At 42.3% G+C, this 23,575-nt stretch overlaps 1 protein-coding gene across 2 annotated transcripts in view; it reads right to left on the minus strand.

Annotated features, from left to right (window-relative positions):
* Positions 1–23,144, minus strand: part of cdh4 (cadherin 4, type 1, R-cadherin (retinal)) — a 1,030,104-nt gene extending 1,006,960 nt beyond the window's left edge. The window contains exons 1-2 of one of the 2 annotated variants that reach the window (XM_034167231.1): positions 22,861–23,144; positions 13,659–13,770 (exon numbers count right to left, since the gene is read on the minus strand). In XM_034167231.1, coding sequence (XP_034023122.1) covers positions 13,659–13,770; positions 22,861–22,914 — 166 coding nt within the window. In that variant the 5' untranslated portion in view covers positions 22,915–23,144. The remainder of the gene's footprint in view (positions 1–13,658; positions 13,771–22,860) is intronic. The other variant, XM_034167233.1, reaches the window with a different exon arrangement.
* Between the last annotated feature and the right edge of the window lie 431 nt (positions 23,145–23,575).

The raw sequence follows: 23,575 nt of genomic DNA on the forward strand, positions 1-23,575 counted from the left end.
CTGAAACTAACAGCTAAGAATTTATATTTACTACGTTATTTTACTCTGCCAATCAATGCAATAATGGATGTATTTTGGTTGTTTAAGCGGCAGGGTTCAAAGCATGCAAAAAAGGCAGCAGCTTTTAGCTTGTAAATGACGGTGTATCTAATACAGAGATAAACTGTGACTTCTAATACTGTGTGTTACTGCTTTTGAAAGATGATGACAGTGCTTGGGGTTTTATTTTTTTATTTATTCATTTTTCGTGTGTTCTTTGTGTTTGTGATCCTTGAATTTACCCAGAAGCCCCTGTAGCGCTTAAAGTGAAACTGGTTTAACAGAAGCCGACAGTGTAATCTGATTTGGCTGTGTCCAGATCAATACAGTTATTGGTTGTCTGTAATAAAGATAATTTTTTTTAGCAGTTTATCGTCATAAAAGATAACTTTTCAGTTATCTGATTAATGGTTATCAAAGCTAACTTTTTGGTTAGCTGTGCCCACCACTGTAAATAAGTCTAAAATTTGCCAGTAAGCTTGAGTTCAAACTGTCCTTCATAAAAATACATTTTAGCCGTAGTTTTAAAACTAGCAGGAAGATTTCTAATGCTCAGTCATAAGTTAACAATAATCAGCATCAAGGGTGCAGTGTTAAAATAAGATCCTTCACTCTAGCTGGTAGCAGATCATGAAGATAAGTAATACATTTCGCACCCATCACAAAACAAGATTCTGAAAAGAAATTATGTGAAAACCAAAGACAAGTAGTATTTAGGGTATTTAGATGGAGACCTAATCTGATTATACTGAAGGATTCCTTATCATGGTTATGGGAGGCTGGATATTCTGTTATCGGTTTCATAACACTACTTAACAAGAATTGAGGATAACATTTATAATTATTTTACAATAATACACTGTCTTACAGCTGATACGGCATTTTCATACTCAGCCAATCAATCATACCATCCATGATAAGATAACTGCAGCCTTGAGTGATGCTACATGCCACATATGCATGAATCCCCTACATTTACCTAAAATATCTCATAAATCATCAAAACCCAAGGTGCAGGTAGCACAGTCTCATCTTCACAGGTGCAACTGAATCCAACAATACACAAAGCACTGAGCAAAAGTTATCAGTAATCACAGAGTCCACTAGAGAGCCACCCAAGAACCTCCAGTCATCAGGAATTAAGTTCTGAAAAATTTGCAGATCCAATAAATCATGTTGATGAGACAAACATTTCATTATTTATTCTGCATGGAAGTGATATTTCAAGTTAACAAGACAATGGTGAAAAGTAACAGGTGGAAGAAGGTGCACTTCAGCTTGGTTGAATGATCTGTCATCCATCTCTCGCTTTCTTTTTAATGATCAACTGTCAGATGTTTTAAATGTTAATCTGGATTTATTTGCATTCAGATAATATTGGTAGACAATCTCAGCACACCATTTTATTGGTCCCCTAATTATGCTGGGTTGGCACAGCAGATCTGAAAAGAGAGCCACTTTGGGATATGGCCAGTGGTGGGCACAGCTAACTAAAATGTTAGCTTCAATAACCATTAATCCGATAACTGAAAAGTTATCTTTTATGATGCTAAACTGATAAACGGTTAAAAAATGTATCTTTATTACAGATAACTGATAAACGATAACTTTTAGTATTGATTCAATCAATCAATCAATTTTTTTTTTTATATAGCGCCAAATCACAACAAACAGTTGCCCCAAGGCGCTTTATATTGTAAGGCAAGGCCATACAATAATGATGTAAACCCCAACGGTCAAAACGACCCCTGTGAGCAAGCACTTGGCTACAGTGGGAAGGAAAAACTCCCTTTTAACAGGAAGAAACCTCCAGCAGAACCAGGCTCAGGGAGGGGCAGTCTTCTGCTGGGACTGGTTGGGGCTGAGGGAGAGAACCAGGAAAAAGACATGCTGTGGAGGGGAGCAGAGATCGATCACTAATGATTAAATGCAGAGTGGTGCATACAGAGCAAAAAGAGAAAGAAACAGTGCATCATGGGAACCCCCCAGCAGTCTACGTCTATAGCAGCATAACTAAGGGATGGTTCAGGGTCACCTGATCCAGCCCTAACTATAAGCTTTAGCAAAAAGGAAAGTTTTAAGCCTAATCTTAAAAGTAGAGAGGGTGTCTGTCTCCCTGATCTGAATTGGGAGCTGGTTCCACAGGAGAGGAGCCTGAAAGCTGAAGGCTCTGCCTCCCATTCTACTCTTACAAACCCTAGGAACTACAAGTAAGCCTGCAGTCTGAGAGCGAAGCGCTCTATTGGGGTGATATGGTACTACGAGGTCCCTAAGATAAGATGGGACCTGATTATTCAAAACCTTATAAGTAAGAAGAAGAATTTAAATTCTATTCTAGAATTAACAGGAAGCCAATGAAGAGAGGCCAATATGGGTGAGATATGCTCTCTCCTTCTAGTCCCCGTCAGCACTCTAGCTGCAGCATTTTGAATTAACTGAAGGCTTTTTAGGGAACTTTTAGGACAACCTGATAATAATGAATTACAATAGTCCAGCCTAGAGGAAATAAATGCATGAATTAGTTTTTCAGCATCACTCTGAGACAAGACCTTTCTGATTTTAGAGATATTGCGTAAATGCAAAAAAGCAGTCCTACATATTTGTTTAATATGCGCTTTGAATGACATATCCTGATCAAAAATGATTCGGACACAGCCACATCAGATTACACTGTCAGAGTTTGAAAAACCAGTTTCACTTTCACTTTTCGCTGCTGGGTAAATTCAAGGATCACAAACACACAAGAACGCATGAAAAATGAATGATTTAAAAAACAAACAAACACTGTCATCATCTTTCAAAAGCAGTAAAACACAGTATTAGAAGTCACAGTTTATCTCGGTATTATGTACACTGTCATTTACAAACTAAAAAGCTGCTGCTTTTCTCACACGCTTTGAACCCTGCAGCTTAAACAACCGAAATACGTCCATTAATGCATTGAATGGCAGAGTAAAAGACACATAGTAAATAGAAATTCTTACCTGTCAGTTTCAGTGGGATTCATCCGAAAAAATAATCCACATAAAGCATCCTGTTTTTATCCCAAACAGTGTCTAAACTGTGAAGAAAAGTCCCTCTGTACACTGCTGCACTGTGAGAGCTTCTCTCCCCCACCGAGTCTTGGTGATTAAATTATACTGTCAGCCACAGAGAAATAAAATAAAATAATGTTAAAATTAGTCTGTTTTTTTTGTGTGTGTGTGTGTGTCGAGTGGACGATAACACTCATTGTAACGTCCAAAGTGAACCTGAACTACACTACCCACAATGCTACCTGCGTCGACTGGCCAATCACATTTTGCGCTTAAAGACGATGGCATCAGCAAGTGACAGGCAGCCAGTCTGCCACAAACACACAACAGACAGACTAAAATGTTTGATTTTAGGGTTTACAAATGTTTTTGACTGTTAAACGTTGCTCACTTTACCACCAAAAAATGTCAATTGGACTCAAAGTTATCGGAACTAAATTTATCAGAAGATAATTGGTCCGATGATGGTTTTAAAACTTATCTGAAAAGCTAATCCGCTAGCCAAAACATTAGCTTTGATAATTATCTGTTATTGGATTAGCTGAACTGTCCTTACCACTGGATAAGGCACAAATTTTATGCAGGATACCTTTTCCTGTTGCCTTAGTTTTTGACTCCAATATGCACAAAAATAGCACAAATATAGCTGGGTTTTGGAAGTGTACAGGCAAAGTCAAATTTTCTGTCAATCACTGGGATGAAGGTCAATGTGTTAAAGTCAAAAGTCAAGTTCTTGACACTGATTTGCTTCAAACCTCGCATACATATGGAGGTGGGTTCCGCAATTGTCCATTCATTCATTCATTTTCTGTACCTGCTTATACCAAATAAGGTTCATGGGGCATCTGGAGCCTAACCTAATGGTCACTGGGTGATAGGTAAGGTATACCTTGGACAGGATGCTAATCTATCGCAGGGCCACAACAAGGTCAAATTTGTCAAAGCTCAGTTATTGGGATCAAGCTCATGTGTGCCTGTTGGACTACTCCTCCCCAATTATTTTGCTGATTTTGACCAAACTTGATATGCAAGTGGATGACCAAAAACTGCCCTTAAGATTTTCATTTTGAAAAAGCTCAATGTCAAGGAATTGGACTTTTCAGCCTAATTTGTACTAAATGTGGTACACCTTAGGTGGACTGCAGAATTACCCAAGAAGATCAGCCAGAGGTCAATCATCTGGGTGAAGTCAAGGTACTTTTGGTCAACTGTCAAATTGCTGGACCCATTCTTCTCTTATGCCCACAGGTACTATTACATAGTCCTGTGAAATTAGGTTTTCTAATCAGTCACTTAAAGACACTATACCTCTGTTTCTCCACATATTTAATGCAACACAGTCTGATCTGAATCGTATTTCTTTTGTACTCTGGCTGCATCCCTTTGTCTATGCGTCAAGGTGTCTGTTCCAGCTCTCCGGAGCGAGGTGATGGTTTTACACAGAGATGTGCAATGACTGGAATATTTCTTTTCATGCCTTATCTGCCCTCAGTGGGAATCTGCACGGACCACAATCTCAGACCCAGCTGTCTTCTTGCCAGTGTGCCGCGGCCTCCCCATCCAATTCTGACCCCAGCACTCACGCAAACATCTCCATGGGAACATGGGATGATTTATTCCACACAATTTAGCAGCAGTGCAGAAATTTGCAATTTACTTTAAGAAATGTCTTATGTGGTTGACTGATGACAACCTGTTAAACATACATAAAGCCAGAGAACACAGACCAAATGAGGCACTGATAAATAATAACCAAAAATGACCTTTCAATTCTGATCAGAACTTTTCAAACCCATGTACTACATAGGACCGGGTGTTAGCTCTGCTGCCTACAGCATGAAGTCGATGAGAGTCTATGACTCCACCTGGATGAGGTGATAGTCCAATGAAGATTATCCCCATCGAGTATTTGCAACTGTGAGTATGAGAGTACACAAAAAAAGTTTCTTGTCCAAGAAATAGAGGAAGGCAATGTGACGTTGACATGACTGGAGCTGAAGAACTGACCTCTGGGTCAGGAGAACAACTCCATAACCAGGGGAAGAGGGAGCTGACTTAGTTGGATGTTCCAAAGACACCCCCCCCCACCCCCACCCAGACCTACCACTGTTAACTACTAAAGCCTATGATCTGTGGACCATGTAGTACACTTCTCCAATTCTACTCCAATAATTTATGATTTGCAAAAGCAAGGTAAGTATTTTTGATGTCTAAAATATAATTCATCTTAGCATTCCAACATTCCTTTGAATTTGAAGTTATGATGACATCACTTTGACAACAGTGAAGCCTGGTTTTATTCCACATTCATGCAGATGCATTATTCAATACAGCCGATGTGAACAGGCCTGACCACCACATTTGGGGGCTTCTAGCTTGTGTGCATATAATTTCTGACACAATATGGGTGCTCACAAGGATCTCTCAAATGACGAATGCGGGAAACAAATTTCAGGACTAGAAAATGTGTGAAATTTCCAGCCAGTGTACAAAACACTTTTTCTGTGTTCATTTTCCTTCTTTTAACAGTCGGAGATTACAATTTGTTTTGATGAGTGACTGTCAGTATTGGATAAAATAAATAGCATTTCTTCTTCCGTTTCTATAATGTTGCACTAAAGTCTCAAATGTCCTGCAGTAAAGAACAATTATCAAAATAAAGAAGGAATGCACATGGACAGGCCATGCTGCAATTACAGCAGTATTCACTGGGGATAATGTGAAGATGTTCAAAATGAGCCATCACCAACATGTCTCAAGTATCAACAGCTGAATGGAGGTTCTCAATTGCAGTTTGATGTAACAAAATGACTTTAAAACATTTGAAGTACTATGAAAGGCTGTGGAAACCATATAGCACCAAGAACAGTATTGCCAAAAGGGTATTGTATTTTCCCTTTCATGCTTGCTTTTTCTCCGGTCATTGTTAATTGGATGTCTTCTGGCAAGCAGGTGAGTAACAGTAGTACGAGGTCTGTCCATAAAGTATCGTACCTTTTTATTTTTTCAAAAACTATATGGATTTCATTCATATGTTTTTACGTCAGACATGCTTGAACCCTCGTGCGCATGCGTGAGTTTTTCCACGCCTGTCGGGGACGTCATTCGCCTGTGAGCACGCCTTGTGAAGGAGTGGTCCCGCCCCCTCGTCGGACTTTTCATTGTCTGGAAATGGCGGAATGAAAGGACTTTTTTTCATCAGAATTTTTTCAGAAGCTGTTAGAGACTGGCACCTAGAAACCATTCGAAAAATTTATCTGGCTTTCAGTGAAAATTTTACGGGCTTCACAGAGAATAAGGACTTTAACTACAGCTTTAAGGACCCCTTTAAGCACGGTCGGTGCGCCGCGCTGCGAGCTGCGACGATGCGGCAACAAACCACTGGATCATTTCTAAGCTGATGGCTCTGTGGATACGAGACCATCGTGTGCTCTTTCTCTGGTTATCACAGACGGACATCAGCCATTTTCCGGCGAGATAGACGAGATAGACATGTCCCAACAAGTTTGAACATGTCTATCTCGGCTTTCAGTGCTTACCAGTCGAGTGAGTATAAAAGAACTTGTGGAGAGCTGGACATGTCCCAACTTGTCCTCTAACACTCCGAAACGGAGGTTTCCTTTGTCTCGCTTCATCTAAGCGAATCGGTCGTGACGCGCGAAGCCTCCGCGCGGCTTTCCATGACAAAATCTCTTGTTAAAAGTGAAATCTGCCGGAAAATGGCTGATGTCCAGGTCTTGTGATAACCAGAGAAAGAGCACACGATGGTCTCGTATCCACAGAGCCATCAGCTTAGAAATGATCCAGTGGTTTGTGCCGCATCGTCGCAGCTCACAGCGCGGCGTACCGACCGTGCTTAAAGGGGTCCTTAAAGCTGTAGTTAAAGTCCTTATTCTCTGTGAAGCCCGTAAAATTTTCACTGAAAGCCAGATAAATTTTTCGAATGGTTTCTAGGTGCCAGTCTCTAACAGCTTCTGAAAAAATTCTGATGGAAAAAAAGTCCTTTTCATTCCGCCATTTCCAGACAATGAAAATCCGACGAGGGGGCGGGACCGACCACTCCTTCCACAAGGCGTGCTCACAGGCGAATGACGTCACCGACAGGCGTGGAAAAACTCACGCATGCGCACGAGGGTTCAAGCATGTCTGACGTAAAAACATATGAATGAAATCCATATAGTTTTGAAAAAATAAAAAGGTACGATACTTTATGGACAGACCATGCATATGGCAGGATAGCCACTCACATGTCCACCAGGGTCAAACATGTTAGATCCTTGTGGTTTCATAGGTGGCTCACCAGCATGCATCATCTTTGGAAGCTAGTGGAAAGTAGTAGACCCATCTGTAGGGTTCTCCACCACCATTTACTCACTGGCTTGGCATTGTGGGCTTTCAGTGCTGGTGTGGGGTAGTTGTGGAATATATGACCCTGTTCACCAAAACTCCAGCAGCCATGGTTAACATAATGTTAAGCAGATTGGATGAGTCCACCAATGAAACCACCTGCTGGAGTCAGTGGATGCAAAGAAAACCTGCACCTTCTTGGCTGTTTCTGGAATCAGTTTGAGACATGTGATCTATAGTGTGCTGGGGTACATGATGGGTTAATATTCCATCAGGAAAGTGATGAAGGAGATGCAGAGGGATAAAGCAAAAGTGAGCCTATGAATCTGGAACCAAGCTGCAGAAACATAAACACAAACCTCCACTACCAGGTCTTTTCAGCTTGAATGTAAACTGGCCAACAAAATGGAACACCTAGAACTTACCATACCTATTATGAAAAAACATACAGGATTGCATGGTTGTGATGATTAAACTTGGCTCAATGCATTGATTCTGGAAGAGGCTGCAAGGCTAGCAGGATACATAGCTCGCTGCTACATCAGGAACAAGGCGTGTAAGAGCAGAGGAGGAGGACATTGTCTATACACAACAATAACTGGTGCACAAACATAATGTCCACTGGTTTTCTGGAACCGAATACTTATCAATAAAATATTGCCCTTTCTATGTGCCATGAGAATAATTCCTTTGCTTGTCTCTGGTCTGTGACTACATCTGCGAATGAAAAGTAGCTGTACTGACATGTATGCACCTTGTTTATGAGCAGCCACCAATGGCACAAGTAAATCACATCCAAAAGTAAGGAAATCCATCAGGCATTCAAACTCTCATTCAGTATCAATTGTGGTAACTTTCATCTAAAATTGGTCTCCAATTGCCAATTTCTGACACCCAAATGTGTACATTTTTAGCTTAAAAAGGTAATAAGCAAACAACAACAACAAAAAAAAAATAAATAACATATCCAATTGGGCATGAAAACATGTAATCTAGAATAATAATGGCATTGTCGAGTGTAGTGACCAATCTGAAAACTTTGAACACTTTAAAAAAAAAAAAAAAAAAAAACACAGACACTGTGGCCCATATATGACTGCTTGCAGTCCTAGCTGGAACTGTGTTTACTTTGGAAATTTATAGACATTGAATTATGGCTGTTGACTGACCTTGACCTTAGACATTTACATACTGTAACCAGTGGGTTTTCCCCCCCCACAAAGTTTTGAAGTTGAAGAAATCACTGTTAAACATTCAATAATGCCATAGATTTGACCTTGACTTTGACTCATGACCTTGACATGGACCTGTGTTATGAGAGGATGGTCCCCTGAGTTTTTGACCACGTTTGAATGAATTTGCTCTGTGAGTTTTTGTGGAAATTTATTTCCACTTCAAGATTAAGCTAATAAACATATTGTGGCACACGTGACAGTGTCAAAATTTTTGCTGGGGAGTGACAACAAAGAAGATAATTAATTTAACAGCTACTGGTGAAAATATTTGAAATAATCACAGAATCACTCCCTGCTTTAAAATAGTTTTGTTTTTTGTTTTTTTTATCTCTTAAGTGATGTATAACCCTCTACCAGGCAGTTTGTTTGTCAGAGGCAATGTGTCCTCAAACCATGCTCTTGTCTGGGTCTGCAACACATTTATGTTGACATAATTTGGCCAAAGTCAACCAACTCTGATAAATCTGTGACTGAACCTACCACTAGAAAGTAGTTTATGGGATATTGGTGGGCTTTAGTGGCCAGTGCCATTGTGAACATGCTCAGTACCTCCATGTAATGAGATTACATTGAATGTCAATTGTAATCGGCAATGGCCGGCTGAATTATAAATAATTCTCTGACACAACTTCACAATGATGCTATTGACAATAGGACCTAATTTCCTCATTTTTAGAATCAGGATGACGATCCTGGGTAGAAATCACCAATGGGAGACTACGGAGAGAAAACACTGGAATGCAGGTCATTTGGATGTATGCTTCCAAATGTTCCAGTTGGAGATACGTAGTAATTGAGAAAAACACTTATCAGTGTCAATAAACACATTATCTTCACTTACCTGCTTTACTGTCACTCTGTGTGTGTGTGTGTGTGTGTGTGTGTGTGTGTGTGTGTGTGTGTGTGTGTGTGTGTGTGTGTGTGTGTGTGTTGTGTGTGTGTGTGTGTGTGTGTGTGTTTTCGGAGGGTGGGGGTGCGCCCTGTCTACTCCTTCACATGGTGAAACTCAAACTTGACGCAGGGAAACCAACCAGCAGCACCGGTCAGGCACGCGAGAAAAAGGTGTCTCCATATATTTTTTGTTTTTACCTTGTGAAAATAAATAAATAAATAATTAGACAGAATAAATATAGCCCCCTGCCATTGGAATGAAAAACAAAATCTTTGTTCTGGCACCACATTGGTGGCTTTCTTATGCAAACAAATGTGTGTAAACAGAACAGGTCAGCACAATGATCGAGTTCACATCCATATATCATATCATAAGTCAATATAGCAATTATCATGACAGGCCTACAGATGACCTAATAAAACATGTTTCCGCCTCACTGTGCACACAGCTGTTGTTCTATATGAACAAGAAGCTGGGTTCAGGCTGCACCTGCTGGGAAGCTGTTCTTTGGGCCCTCCCCTATCACTCACAGACTGTCTCTCCTAGGGGACAATCGCCGTCATCTACAGTGGTCCAGCAAACTGCTAATAAGCTCTATAGCATCTGTAGACCATTTGTTTTCTCGGAAAATGATAGTTTTACAGTGCATCCGGAAAGTATTCCAAAAAAAAAAAAAAAAAAAAAAAAACTAAACTGGAACCGTGGCCTGATCCTGGATAAGTGGTTGAAGATGTATGTATATTAAAAAAAAAAAAAATCTAAGAAATCACATGTACATAAGTGTTCACACCCTTTGCCATGAAGCTCAAAATTGAGCTCAGGTCAATCAATTTCAATCAATTTTTTTTTTATATAGCGCCAAATCACAACAAACAGTTGCCCCAAGGCGCTTTATATTGTAAGGCAAGGCCATACAATAATGATGTAAAACCCCAACGGTCAAAACGACCCCCTGTGAGCAAGCACTTGGCTACAGTGGGAAGGAAAAAAGGTACATCCTGTTTCCACTGATCATTCATGAAATGTTTCAACAGCTTAATTGGAGTCTACCTGCGGTAAATTCTGTTGATTGGACATGATTTGGAAAGACACACACCTATCTACACATAAGGTCCCACAGTTGACAGTGCTTGTCAGAGCACAAACCCAAGCATGAAGGTCAAAGGAATTGTCTGTAGACCTCTGAGACAGGATTGTCTTGAGGCACCAATCTGGGGAAGGGTACAGATACATTTCTGCTACTTTGAAGGTCCTATTGAGCACAGTGGCCTCCATCATCCATAAATGAAATAATTCAGGATCCACCAGGACCTCTTCCTAGAGCTGGCTGCTCATCTAAACTGAGTGATCGGGGAGAAGGGCCTTAGTCAGGGATGGTGATCAGGAATCCGATGATCAATCTGTTAATCATTCCTCTGTGGAGAGAACATTCCAGATGGACAGCCATCTCTGCATCAATCTACCAATCAGGCAGAGTGACAAGATGGAAGCCACTCTTTAGTAAAGGCACATGGCAGCCTACCTGGTGTTTGCCAAAAAGCACCTGAAGGACTCTCAGACTATGAGAAACAAAATTTGCTGGTCTGATGAGACAAAGTTTGACTCTTTACCATGAATTCCAGGTGTCGTGTTTGGAGGAAATCAGGCACCATCCCTACAGCGAAGCATGGTGGTGGCAGCATAATGCTGTGGGGATGTTTTGCAGTGGCAGGAACTGGGGGACTAGTCAGGATTGAGGGAAAGATGAATGCAGCAATGTACAGAGACATCCTGGATGAAAACCTGCTCTAGAGCGCTCTTGACCTCAGACTGGAGCGACAGTTCATCTTTCAGCAGAATAGTGACCCTAAGCACCAACCAACATATCAAAGGAGTGGCTTCAGGACAACTCTGTGAATGTCCTTGAGTGGCTCAGCCAGAGCCCAGACCTGAATCTGACTGAACATCTTCTGGAGAGATCTGAAAATGGCTGTGCACCGACGCTCCCCATCCAACCTGATGGAGCTTGAAAGGTGTTGCAAAGAGGAATGGGCAAAACTGTCCAAAGATAAGTGCACCAAGCTTGTGGCATCATATTCAAGAAGACTTGAGGCTGCAATTGCTGCCAAAGGTCCATCAACAAAGTATTGAGAAAAAGGCATGAATACGTATGTACACTTGATTTCTTAGTTTTTTTTTCTTTTTAATACATTTTCAAATATTATTAAAACAAAAAAAAGCTTTTAATCATTATGAGGTGTTGTGAGTAGCATCTTGATGGGAAAAAAATGACTTTACTCCATTCTGGAATAAGGCTGTAACATAACAAAATGTGGAAAAATTGAAGCGCTGTCAATACTCTCTGGATGCACTGTAGGTTATGTACAGTGTAGCATTTTTCCTAAAGGCTTTGCATCCTCCACTATAGAAAACACACTTTCAGTAATGCTTGAATCTGCACATTAATCATTCAATGAAGACTTAAAGTGCTGCAGCGCACATCCCATAGAGTGGCCTGTCGGGAGGATAGCCCTCACATTGATTTTTCTCCAAGAATAAACAAAAAGATGAATGAAAGAATTGGAGATGAGAAGCAAAGGTATTATTGGATCAACGCTGGATTTGATGCTATCTATGAGCATCTATGAGCTAAATCATATTGACACTGTTGAGATTTGCTTTTTTTTTTTTTTTTTTTTTTTTTAGACACAAGCATTACCTGTGAATCTGTACAGAGACACAAGCCCCTGTAGACACATTAACATATAATATGATTACAGACACTGACGATGATACATTATCTGTCTAGACACAACACCAGGATGCCTTAGCCAATTGCCAAACAGGCAGAAACCTTGAGCCTCAAGCTCCTTCAGGCAAAGTCACTCCCCGACGGCCAAATTCACCGTCCTTGTCAGGCAACGCCACAACAAAATAACTTCCAGAATAATTCAATTGTTTTGCTCCAAGGTGGAAAATGCTCAAATCACTCGTACAATATAGAAGGCTCTTCCCCCTGGCAAATAACATTTCATGTAACAATAGACAAATATTTGGCTATGAAACCAAAGAGTCTGGGGAGAGCTAAGCTGATTGTACTCTGTTGCTGAGCTGTTTCACCGGAGTGTATGAGTAACAGCCTAGAGTCGGTTACAAGAAAGAAACATGAGGGAATGTTTGGCGTAAATTACCCGACACAACTCCCTTAGCTCCAAACAACCTTCTGCATCGGTCTGAAACGTTCAAACAGAAAGCGAAGTCATAGCTCCGAGCGTTCCTTCCTCCTCGTCCTTGGGGTAATTTCATCATCTGGTAGTAGGAGAACTTTAGAGGTTTGGCTTATGGTCTAAAAGCACTTAAAAGTGAAGAGTTATTTCGCTTATTAACAGTCAATTTTCTGTCTTTGTTTAGCTATCAGTGTGAAATGCTGCCTGTGTGTGTGGCTGAGAGAATTTTATTTTACAGCAGCAAACAGAAGATGCACCCTAAAGAAAATACAGCATAATTTCACAAGACGTTGGGATGAAGCTCATAGTGCACCGCCTGTGCTGGAGAGAAATGGAGCGAAAGCAAACACAATTGAATTCGTCTGAAAAACAGAATGAATAAAAGGGCTGGAAAATGTATTACAATGAATACTGGGGGATAAAATTAAAGTTTGGGGCTTCCAACAGTGTACGCATCGGGCCATTCAAATTAGCCCGCTTCCCGAGTCGGCTGCTCACTCAATCAAAAAAAAGGAGGAAATTTCCTATGTTCACGTAAATGAATGTAATTTAGGTGATCGCTTGTTGATTAAACTTCATAACCAACGTCACCCTTCACTGGAACGCATTACACACCTGCTGTCACATCACGTTTAATCACATCCCTCCACTTACTCATCTGCCGCTGCTGCCGCACGATTTCCTGCCAGGTTATATGTGTGCCAGCGCTGAAGATGAGCTGCTTACATTGCACAGTCACAGCTAGATTGTGATCTGACCTTCTTTAGGCGTGATGGACATCCCATGCATACACACATAAAGCGATAGCCCAAGACGATCACACTGTGAGATTGGGGATGTGCAAAGGCCAAGGTGAAGAAAAATAATTTATCGATAAATGAAAACCTTGGAGTAGCCGACTTACCTTTGAGGATGCTGTGGCCATGCAGCACATCTCTCGAGATGATTACTGTGTAGAAGTTCTGGGAGAAGCCTGGTCTGCAGGGGGGGCGAGGGGATTGACCTGTCTTAGTCCCCTGAAAAGAAAGAGGGATAATAAAAGTGTCTAGTTGGTGTTTGGAAATTGACTTGCAGTCACAAGATCATGAGTGGATCTCAGAGCCTTTTCAGACAGATACTGAAGCCAGACACTCTCACTGGCAACTATAACAGACTGGTTTCAGAGTGTAGAATCTTGAATGTGTGGACAAGCTTGAATCAAGATATAGTGAAGAAAGAGAGGATAATTTCCACGACAGACTGCCATTAGGGATACGCAATATGGCCTAAAATCCATATTGTGATATACATTGCAGCTTCTTGCCATAATAATATATAAATTATAACAGAACTATGTCAGAACAGGTTACATAGACCATAAGGAAAGCCAAATTGCTAAACTCCTGTTTATCCAACTTTTTACAAGCTGGACAAAATCTATCTTCATAGCCACCAACTTCTGTGCCGCATGAAAGGGTCTTCTCCAAAACTGGAGTGGTAGTAATGAAGAAGAGGAACAGACTCGAACCTAACACCACTGAAATGTAGAGGTGGGCGGATCGATCCTAATATCGATAATATCGATACCAACGCTGGTATTGATATTGAACGATCCTCGTGTAAAAAGATCGATACTCAAGCTTTTTTTCTCTCCCGCACGCACTGACTGCTGCGCACGCAGATTCATTAAAGTCTACTCTCTGTCTGTAAGAGCAGCGCTGTGCTGTGTCACACAACACAGAGCAGCACACCTTTGTATTGTGGTTTGTCAGCCCTCTACTTCAGGAGATTTTGTTTTAAGTTGTGTTGAGTGATTGTTTTTTAAACAAAAATGTTGATTGTGATAATAAAGTATTTTGTTGTCACGTACAATGTTTGGCGAAATTCTGTCCTAGGTCTTTTGGATCCTTTGGATCTATGAAGCTTGAATATGAAAAAGTATCGGTATCAGTATCGATATCGGCGATACTGGGCCTGTATTTACTTGGTATCGGATCAATACCAAAATTCCCGGTATCGCCCACCTCTACTGAAATGATCTTGTGATTCAATAAAAACCTTTGAAGCCCCCAAATCCCCTTCATTTTGTTGAACTATTTTTATAACAGTCCCTAGTTGCACAAACATTTCTCAATTTACATCTCTATTACATGCAGTATTTTATGATGGCACAATCACATTATAACATAAGTATATTATTAATGTCTTTAAATGAAAATATAGTCACAAATTTCAAGATGCACATAGAAGCTTTATTATTTATCATACATAACAGTACCTGGCTGTTTCATGACACCTTGGCCTTTATTGTTCAATGCAAGTGCTACAATGAAGATTGGCCAGCAGATGTTGCCATATTTAATTGTATCAAATGCTTTGAAAGACTGAACCATTTCAACACAACTGCTTCATATTGATTCAGTGGTTCAAAAACCTTCGGTTTCTCCATCTTTCATAGTCCTGTTACCTCTTGTAGCCAGAAATGTTGCCCCACACACTCTACAGTTTGTTGCTGCTCGTCGGGCATCTTAAATCCGATCCAAGGCCAAATAATGGATGTTGCACTGGTCTTTGTCACCAGCTCCTCCATTTCGTTTTCAGCCATGTTGCAGCTCTTGCCTCTAACTTCAGCGGGTTGCAAGTCCATAGCATCATCAACCTTCTTCTTCTTCTTCTTCTTCTTCTTTGGTGTTTAAGGGCAGCTGGCATCTTTATTGTTGCACTGCTGCCACCTTCAGTCTGTTAACATGCATTTGTTGTGTGTTGGGGGGTGTGGCTGGATGTTTTGGTGTTCTTTTCTTTTCTTTGCTCTTCAGGTGGCATGGAAACTGATTTGTCTGTGGAGAAGGTGCTGGCTGAAGAGTCCTCACCCTCATCAACACCATGTGTTGCACCTGTGAATGGTGCTCACATGCAACCTTAAAGACTTTCAGCTGAAGCAGATAATTGGATGGCGTTCTGCATTTAAGTCATGTGTGATTCAAGCAGAACTGCCGGGAACTCGACCTTGTGATGTTCGTTTGTGAGACGCTGAGGACCGCGCCTGGGTTTGACACATCGAGCCCGTGAAGCAAGGAAGGGTGAGGACACATGCTGTCAGCACACATCAAAGGTGATTAAGTGTTTGACTAATTGTTGATAGTAACTTGGTGTTTTGTTACACAGTATACTTGAATTGTGATGAGAATTGTGCAGCTTGCTTCTCACTGCTGTGGCATGCGGATAAGTGATCCTCCACTTGTTGCGAGAAGCTGCTCATTTGCATAAAGTTAAAAAAGATACAGACCTGAATGTGTTGCTGATAGCGTGTGTCTTTTGAAAGATATTGTTGTAACTGCTGACTTACCTCACCTCTTCTTTGCTTCACAGAGAGTCAGTTTGTCGTGTCCACCCTGGGGGGTGTTTGGCGGTGGTAGTGGGTCCAGGAGCGCCGGGCTTTGAACCTTGCGGGCGCTGGAGAGCGTGCCAACAGTCACTCCACCAGAAGGACGCTATTTTTGTTTTTACACTTTTTATGCACAGCGGGTTAAATAAATATATTGTTTTTGGAACCGCTTTTCTGGTTATTTGTAGCGCTGGGTTCCGTCTGACGCAGGTCCGCTCCTCAACCCGCGTCGACACATAACAGTAGTACCCGGCCATTCCATAATGGACCCAGCAGCAGAGGCGGTTCCTTTTGCCGAAAAAGTTCAAGAACACTTGGAGAAAATATGGGAGCAATTACAGCAAACCAAATTAAACAAACAGACGCCCGTGTTACGGAGCTTGCAGCGCAAGCCGTTCTGCTTCCTGCTGCTCCAGCTGCGGCATCATCGATACTAGTGCAGATAACTCCGTCACCCAGAGATTCGGCGTCCGAACCGATTGTTTGTCGTCCGGAGCCTTGTGCGGTGATGCAATGTTCTCTGGTTTCTGCTCAGTCAGGTTGGAGCGCCGCAGCTTTACGAGGAATGTTTGTAGATGGGTTGAGTGGGTCACTGAAAGATGAGCCGGCAGTCCGTGACGAGCCAAACGATTTAGATGAGCTAATATCGTTGGTGGTTCGTCTGGATGATCGGATGAAGGAGCGTGGACGCGAGAGAGGACGCCCATCAGAGCGGGTTTTTTCGTCTCGGGGCTTTCCCCGACACAGATCTGGGCCGCCTCTTCTTCGCCCCACTGAGGCTCCGCCGACGGGACCTCTGGCACCTCCTGTTGATGAGCCCATGCAGCTCGGACGAGCAGAGATTACTCTATTGCCCCGACATGTAAGCGTCAAGAGAAATAATGGTGACGTATCTCCAAGTGTTCTGGGACAGGCAAAATAACACACATAAAAAAAAAAAAAAAAAAAATCTAGCACGGGTAAATGTTTTGTTTTCTTTAAATAGGGGTTATAATTGTATGGGGAGTCAGAGGCGTATCTGGTGGAATGATTGTTAGGCGGTTAGAAGTCCGCCTGGGCTCACTTAATCGTTAATTTTTTATGTGTTTTTAGGTATTTTCTGTTTGGGTTGTTGGGTCATTTTATTTTGTTGTTTTTTATTTCTCTACATCCCTAACCCCAACCTCACTTGCCCCAAGACCGTTTGTCTTGTGGGTTGTGGGGTGGTGCAGGTTGGTCACGCTGAGCATTCTCAGAAGACCTCTGCACCTAGGGGGGGGGGGGGTGTTAGAGGCGTTTTTCTTGGTTTGGTTAGGGCCCGGTTCCACTCCAGCCTCGGTGAGCCTTTGTACCGTTCGTCATTGGTGTTGCCGGGGTGTGGTGCAGCGGAGAGTTACCTCAGTCGGAGGGGTGGGCCGATCTGTTGCCGTTCGCCATTTTGGTAGTTCCACCCCTCCCGAGAGGCTGGGGTATGGTCGAGTTGGGGCACCGGACGTATTTCCGGTTCTCTGCTGCGCCTTGGGGTTGGAGCTGGGTTAGTTTTTTCCTGTTCCCTTCTCCGGCTCAATGTTTTGAGCCGTTCGCCAAAGTTTAGCCGCCGAGGGGCTCTGGGAGGGACCTGGGGTCTTTCGGGGTGCCGGGGAGGGTAACAGGGTTTATGGTCGTTTTATATCCCCCGGGGTGTTTTTGGTAGTCCTCCGGGGGTTGATTTTTTGATTTTGTTCTGTTTCCTTCCGGGTTCCACCTCCAGGGTTGATGGGACGGTCCTCTGGGGGGAATTGGCTTGGGGCCAACTAAGCCAAGTGGTGACTGGGCTGGGGTTCCGGGGTTGTGGGGAGATTATCTCCTGGGGTTGATGGTACGGTCCTCTGGGGGGTGCCATTTGCTCCATGTACACCTGGGGACCTTTGTGGGATTATGGTTCTGGCTGTTCCTCCTGGAACTGGCGATGAAGGCCTTCTGGGGGGGGGGGGGGGGGGGCTCTGCAGGTCATTCTGGGGGGGTTGTTTGTTATTTTTCTTTTATGCATTTATGTTTGTATTGTGTTTGTGGGGCTGTGTTGGGTATTTGCGTTTGGGAGTTTTTCTTTTCTTCCCGGGGTTTGATGGGACGGTCCCCTGGGGAGGTTTTGGGTGGGTTTTTTTTTTTTTTTTTCTGTGTGTTGAATTGTACTCAGGAATGTTTTGGGGCTTTTGTTGATGCCAGCCGGCCTTCCAGCTGTGGTGCCTGTCCTGCTGTCTGTGGTGGACCTTAGAAGCGTGGTGCTGGTCTGCTTCCTGACGTGGACCCGGAGGGAGGTGCTGTTCTCGGAGCCTGGTCTGTTCGGTCGCCGGGAGGCTTCCCGTTGATGGGGGGGTACTGTTGTGTGTTGGGGGGTGTGGCTGGATATTTTGGTGTTCTTTTCTTTGCTCTTCAGGTGGCATGGAACTGATTTGTCTGTGGAGAAGGTGCTGGCTGAAGAGTCCTCACCCTCATCAACATCATGTGTTGCACCTGTGACTGGTGCTCACATGCAACCTTAAAGACTTTCAGCTGAAGCAGATAATTGGATGGCGTTCTGCATTTAAGTCATGTGTGATTGAAGCAGAACTGCCGGGAACTCGACCTTGTGATGTTCGTTTGTGAGACGCTGAGGACCGCGCCTGGGTTTGACACATCGAGCCCGTGAAGCAAGGAAGGGTGAGGACACATGCTGTCAGCACACATCAAAGGTGATTAAGTGTTTGACTAATTGTTGATAGTAACTTGGTGTTTTGTTACACAGTATACTTGAATTGTGATGAGAATTGTGCAGCTTGCTTCTCACTGCTGTGGCATGCGGATAAGTGATCCTCCACCTGTTGTGAGAAGCTGCTCATTTGCATAAAGTTAAAAAGATACAGACCTGAATGTGTTTGCTGATAGCGTGTGTCTTTTGAAAGATATTGTTGTAACTGCTGACTTACCTCACCTCTTCTTTGCTTCACAGAGAGTCAGTTTGTCGTGTCCACCTGGGGGGTGTTTGGCGGTGGTAGTGGGTCCGGAGTGCGGCTGGAGAGCGTGCCAACAGTCCACTCCACCAGAAGGACGCTATTTTTGTTTTTACACTTTTTATGCACAGCGGGTTAAATAAATATATTGTTTTTGGAACCGCTTTTCTGGTTATTTGTAGCGCTGGGTTCCGTCTGACGCAGGTCCGCTCCTCAACCTGCGTCGACACATAACAGCATTACCATGATAGTGCAATAGAATTAAAATTTCTATCATAGGCCAATTTTGTATCGTTTATATCGCATATCATTTCTATTTCGTATTACTAATGGCCATCATGTTAAAGGGTTCATAATGTGCACAGTTTTTAACCTACCCACTTATAATTAAATATGTTCAGAATTTGACATTAAACATCCTTGAAGTCTGTGCATGTAGAAACTACCCTTCTGCCAGTAACTTTATTCTGCAATCAGGTCGTTACAAGTCTGTGAAAATATGTCATGAATGTCCACATCAGATCTTGCTCTGAGACATGCTGCACACTCAGTGTGACACTCCAGTTTCCAGGCACCTCTTCACCCTGCCACTACTCCAACCCACCAGCAGATAGCGGATCACTGTCCACTGCTGCAAAGTCTCAACAGAATGTTGCTTACCCTAATCCTAACTGTTATCCCTAACATTCAAGCCAACACTGGATGAAGAAGCACCAGGCTGAAGTAGTTGATTGTTGAAGGTTGAAGATGAGCATGCTTCCAACATGCCCATGCAGTCTGAGGATGTCATAGGCTACATCCAAGCTAGCAAAAAGCAGTATGTCACAAGCCGTACATGTCTGAATACACAGTAGGCATCCAATAGCCATCAATAACCATACCCAGATGATTTACTACCTTCACAGTGTGAAAACATACTACATTATGCTATTCTATGAGGCAGGTGGAACCTTGTAACTAACAACAAAGAACTTGAAGAGAAAAGTCAAAGAAGATCACCAGCATATGTGAAATTGGTAGTGGTGCCAAAGAAGCCATGGCATTGTAGAAATATACATTTAGAAAATATTAGGAACTGTTTAAAAAGTCTGCAATTGTACAACCCCAATTCTAATGAAGTTGGGACAGTGTGTGAGATGTAAATAAAACAGAATACAATCATTTGCAAATTCTCTTCAACTTAAGACAAGATATTTAATGTTCAAACTGATAGACATTTTTGTTGTGCAAATATTTGCTCATTTTGAAATGGATGCCTGCAACACATTCCAAAAAAGCTGGGACAGTGGCAACAAAAGACTGGGAAAGTGGATGAAAGCTCAAAGAACACCTGTTTGGAAAATTCCATAGGTGAACAGGTTAATTGGAAACAGGTGAGTGTCATGATTGGGTATAAAAGGAGCATCCCCAAAAGGCTCAGCCATTCACAAGCAAAGATGGGGCAAGGATCACCACTTTGTGAACAACTGTGTGAAAAAAATAGTCCAACAGTTTAAGAACAATGTTTCTCAACATTCAATTACAAGGAATTTAGGGATTCCATCATCTACAGTCCATAATATAATCAGAAGATTCAGAGAATCTGGAGAACTTTCTACACGTAAATGGCAAGGCTGAAAACCAACATTGAATGCCTGTGACCTTCGATCCCTCAGGCGGCACTGCATTAAAAACCAACATCATTGTAAAATATCTTACCGCGTGGGCTCAGGAACACTTCAGAAAACCATTGTCAGTTAACACAGTTCGTCGATACATCTGTAAGTGCAAGTTAAAACTCCGCCGCCTTCTCTGGGCCTGAGTTCATTTGAAATGGACAGACACAAAGTGGAAAATTGTGCTGTGGTCTGATGAGTCCACATTTCAAATTGTTTTTGGAAATCATGGATGTCGTGTCCTCCTGACAAAAAAGGAAATAGATCATCCAGACTGTTACCAGCACAAAGTTCAAAAGCCAGCATCTGTGATGGTATGGGGGTGTGTTAGTGCCCATGGCATGGGTAACTTACACATCTATGATGGAACCATCAATGCTGAAAGGTACATCCAGGTTTTGGAGCAACACATGCTGCCATCCAAGCAACATCTTTTTCAGGGACGTCCCTGCTTATTTCAGTAAGACAATGCCAAGCTACATTCTGCACGTGTTACAACAGCATGGCTTCGTAGTAAAAGAGTGTGGGTACTAGACTGGCCTGCCTGCAGTCCAGACCTGTCGCTCATTGAAAATGTGTGGCGCATTGTGAAGCGCAAAATACAACAACAGAGACCCCGGACTGTTGAACAACTGAAGTCGTACATCAAGCAAGAATGGGAAAGAATTCCACCTACAAAGCTTCAACAGTTAGTGTCCTCAGTTCCCAAACATTTATTGAGTGTTGTTAGAAGGAAAGGTGATGTAACACAGTGATAAACATACCACTGTCCCAGCTTTTTTTAAATCTTTTGCAGGCATCCATTTCAAAATGAGCAAATATTTGCACAAAAAACAATAAAGTTTATCAGATTGAACATTAAGTATCTTGTCTTTGTGGTGTATTCAATTGAATATAGGTTGAAGAGAATTTGCAAATCATTGTATTCTGTTATTTACATTTTACACAACATCCCAATTTCATTGGAATTGGGGTTGTAAAATAGAAATTTTGATGGCATACTTTGGCATGCACATGTGCATCACCTGTAATCATCCAGATCAAATGACCAGTAAGATGGCAGCAGTGTAAATATATTGTCTCTCTGTTTGCTTGCTTATTTCTTGTTTCTCGTACGTACTACAGTAATAGTTGAGTAGTAGGTTCCTTACCTAACTAAATTAGTACAAACTGAGTATTTGGATGCAGGGAGAGAGAAGCTACCTACTCAGAAGATGTAGTGGGCATGGCCAGCAGCAGGTCCTTTCCATTTAAAGTAGCAGGCACAAAAGCAAGCTATTTTTATTAAACACATCAAATTTGTTTTTAAGGCCTGCCTCTTTGACAGTACCTAAATAAAACCTTTAACATCTGTTTCTAAGATGTTAGTTTCCTTTTTGAGTCTGTTAAAAGCTTTCTATTCTGACCCCTTTAATGATTACGAAAATGAGACAAGCAGGATATTTTTGGGCAGCAGCATTTATTTATAGAAAAAATAAGTATAAGCACGAGAATGAGAAGACAGATCGAAGACTAGTTTTGTTTTGTTTTTTGGGGGGGGGTTTTTGCATTTCAATTAAAACACATATATTGCACTTCTAGATGCATAATATTGAATATTTTCTCTGTCAGCAAATCTCAAAAAACATAAGTGTGTATAATTGGGAAAACTGGCTGATTCTAGTGTACATTTGCAGAGAAGTTAAAAAAAACTGAATATTGATTCATAATTGTCCATTTTCCTCGTGGATAAAACTCCTTTAATCAGCACTAAACCTAATAAGCAAGTGGCCAAGTGAGGCAGTGCTCAGAGAAGGAGAAACGATCGTGCGTAATCGTGCGTAAATGAAGTTATCTACAGCCAGCAAAAAGAGGAGCCTGATGATGCTCTGCAGCAGCAGCAGCTTACTGAATCGAGAGGATGAGGAGACTCACAAAGAGTTGGCAGCCACTTATTTCCACCACGGTTAGACATACATTCTCGGCGTATTAGTGTCGATTACACGCATCGCGTCGCCTTTAGCGCGCCGCCGCGGGGCGAAGTGAGCTCTTCCTCCGTCACTTTGTGAGGCTGCTGCAGCGCAAAGCGTCCAAAGTAACCACAGCAGCGATCCAACACAAGCATCAGCCTCCCAAAACGTACAAATTAAATGTTCTTACCATGGATGTGCCCACAAGTAAGGTGCACGCCAGGATGACGCAGCCAACGGTCATCTTTGCAAGTACTATCACGCGTGAGGAAAAAAAAAATACGAGGAGAGAGGAGCCTTGGCCAAATATCTCTCAGTAATTCCCTGTTTCTTCTCGGATGCTATAAGCGGGAGACGTTCCCTACTACTTGTCTGACGCAAAAGTGCCGCTGAGCCGAGGACGCTGCGCTCCGTCCAAGAAGAAGCCGGTGCCCATTGGATAAAAGCGTCACTACAACCCCTCCTCCCGCCAGAAAAAGGCATGGCAGCGCGCACTGACTGCGCGCACAAGCTCTCCAAGCACTTCGGGGATTCTATATGTGGAGATAAAAACGCTTTCCAGACTATTTAGATTCATATTTTGAGTCCAGATTGAGCATAGGGCGGAGCTGGAGGTTTGAGTGACAACCAACCATCCGCGTCCTTTCAAGTGTCCATCAGCTAAGTGGAGTCTATTTCACACCCCAGTTACCCCCTCTGTAAGTGCGCCAGGAGCTGCCCAGTTATTAGATTTTTATTAAAGATATGATGGAGCGCTGTGGCATCAGTCTGATGGTGATGGTTAGAACGGAGTGAGAGCTGCAGTGATCAAAGTCAGTTATGTCCAGCATTAAACATTCATGTCTCATAAAACAACACTGTAATGTTGGCTCTATTATTGCTGGAGCTTTTTACAATTCTGTGTG

The sequence above is a fragment of the Thalassophryne amazonica genome, chromosome 3, assembly GCF_902500255.1.
Source record: "Thalassophryne amazonica chromosome 3, fThaAma1.1, whole genome shotgun sequence".
NCBI classification, from domain to species: domain Eukaryota; kingdom Metazoa; phylum Chordata; class Actinopteri; order Batrachoidiformes; family Batrachoididae; genus Thalassophryne; species Thalassophryne amazonica.